The sequence below is a fragment of the Macadamia integrifolia genome, chromosome 4 (assembly GCF_013358625.1).
Source record: "Macadamia integrifolia cultivar HAES 741 chromosome 4, SCU_Mint_v3, whole genome shotgun sequence".
Taxonomy (NCBI): domain Eukaryota; kingdom Viridiplantae; phylum Streptophyta; class Magnoliopsida; order Proteales; family Proteaceae; genus Macadamia; species Macadamia integrifolia.
Window position 1 is genome coordinate 24943866 of NC_056560.1, and position 2181 is coordinate 24946046.

Below are 2181 nucleotides of genomic sequence, written 5' to 3' on the forward strand. Positions count from 1 at the left end.
TATGCTTTGATGAGGAGTAGAATGATCTTGTTCTATTCCTTTTAAATCAATTGGGTTACAATGGTAATCACTTAATGAGTTCCTAGTGATAGTCAAGTTGAAAAAACAAAATATTAACTAGTCATGGGAAAGTGATGTACTCATGTACCGCTACACTCTCTCTGCTCCCTGATCATGGGGTCCTTTGTACGTATATGACTCGTGAGGCACTCTTCTACACTCTTCCCCACTTTGAAATGCATCGATTGGGTTGGCGTGGAGATTCCAATATACGGGAGCAGGCGTATAGATCGATCACCCATCACCTCCCCTTAATTATGATAACAAGACCACACCATTAAATACTATCATCAAAATAATTAATGACCTTCCAATAGTCCTCTACTCTACTATCCAGTTGATCAGCAAAGAAGGGCTCAAGAATGACTTTTGATCACTGAAACCCCATAACATTGGCTTCAGTGTTCTCTATAGAGAATCCTCCAATGATTGAGTAGACATGCAAAACACAAGGAGATCTGAACCTGGCAACCCATGCGGTCAGAAATGGGCCTCAAGGCTTCTTTGTGAGTGTGCAGAAGCAATTGCAGAAAAGGATACAAATAAGATCCATCACCTCCTTTGGATGTTGAATGAACTCTCATCACCCTATGGTGATATTGATCAGAAATTGGCCTCTTACTTCTTAAAAGCCCTTTTCTCTAAGGCAACACAGTATGGTGAACAGTGCTACAAGAATCTACTTTCTATTGCAGCAGAGAAGAAAGGCAGCTTTGAGTCTACTAAGAAGATGATATTGAAATTCCAAGAGGTGAGCCCATGGACTACATTTGGTCATGTAGCTTCAAATGGTGCTATCTTAGAAGCTTTAGAAGGGGAGACCAAACTACATATAATTGATATTAGCAACACCTTTTGCACTCAGTGGCCTACACTCTTAGAAGCTTTGGCTACAAGGAATGATGAGACACCACAACTAAAGCTTACTGTTGTGGTAACCCAAAGTATGGAAAGGTCAGTACTGATGAAGGAGATAAGCCATAGAATGAAGAAATTTGCTAGGTTGATGGGAGTTCCCTTTGAGTTTAATGTAGTGAGTGGGTTAACTCACCTATGTGAGTTAACTAAAGAAGATTTAATGGTAGAGGAAGATGAGGCTTTGGCGATAAATTGTATCGGTGCGCTGCGAAGGGTTAATGTCGAAGAGCGAGGAGCCGTGTTTCGTATGCTTCATGGCCTTAATCCAAGAGTAGTGACAGTAGTTGAAGAGGAAGCTGATTTCAGTAGCACAAGGGATGACTTTATGAAATGTTTTGAAGAGTGTTTAAGGTTCTATAATCTATATTTTGAAATGTTAGATGAGAGCTTTGGTTGTACTAGTAATGAGAGATTAATGTTGGAGAAGGAGTGTTCTAGTACTATTGTTAATGTTTTGGCTTGTAATGATGAGATGAGTAGCTGTGAAGAGTCTGAAATAAGAGAAAGAAGTAGCCAATGGTGCAATAGGTTGAAGGAATGGTTCTCTGCAGTTGGATTCAGTGATGATGTTGTGGATGATACTAAGTCTCTTCTAAAGAGGTACCGTGCAGGTTGGTCTCTTGGGTTGTCTCAAGGGGATTGCCCTGGGCTGTTCTTGATGTGGAAAGAGGAACCTGTAGTTTGGGCTTCTGCTTGGAAACCCTAGAATCTATATCAGAATCAAGATTGGAATTATGTTCATTTGGACAAGAGGGATTATTCTTGTAAGTTCCTATGAAACTCATAATTTTATCCCCATACACGCTCTTATGTCTTATTTGTGTCCTGATTAATGTTTATGCTTAGGTATTATTATCTTCTTTATTGTTTTTCCATTTTCTTTAATTTTCTGATCATGTTGTTTGAGTATTCATGTGTATCTATATGAACTGATACATATTTAATGAATTGTGCTTTCCACTCCAGCATTATTTTGTTTTGTTTTGTTTTTTGTTTTCTTTAATTAGTATAATAATTATTATTATTCTTAACAGAAAAACAATCGATTCCATATCAGATGTGAGTCATCTGAGATAATGTTATAAGGACTTGGCACCCTCTCCCTAATCGCTAGTTTTCAATAATGAGTTCTACTCGATTATAAAGAAAGTAAAGGTGGAGGAGAAGCAAGAAGTCATGGACTTGAACTTGTGCACTCCGTAC

At 38.4% G+C, this 2181-nt stretch overlaps 1 protein-coding gene across 1 annotated transcript; it reads left to right on the top strand.

Moving 5' to 3' along the window:
* The first annotated feature begins 372 nt into the window (after positions 1 to 372).
* Positions 373 to 1943, top strand: LOC122076175 (protein SHORT-ROOT-like). The gene has a single exon (XM_042641486.1). The coding sequence runs from the start codon at positions 500 to 502 to the stop codon at positions 1682 to 1684; it is 1185 nt and encodes a 394-aa protein (XP_042497420.1). The 5' UTR covers positions 373 to 499; the 3' UTR covers positions 1685 to 1943.
* Positions 1944 to 2181: the final 238 nt, after the last annotated feature.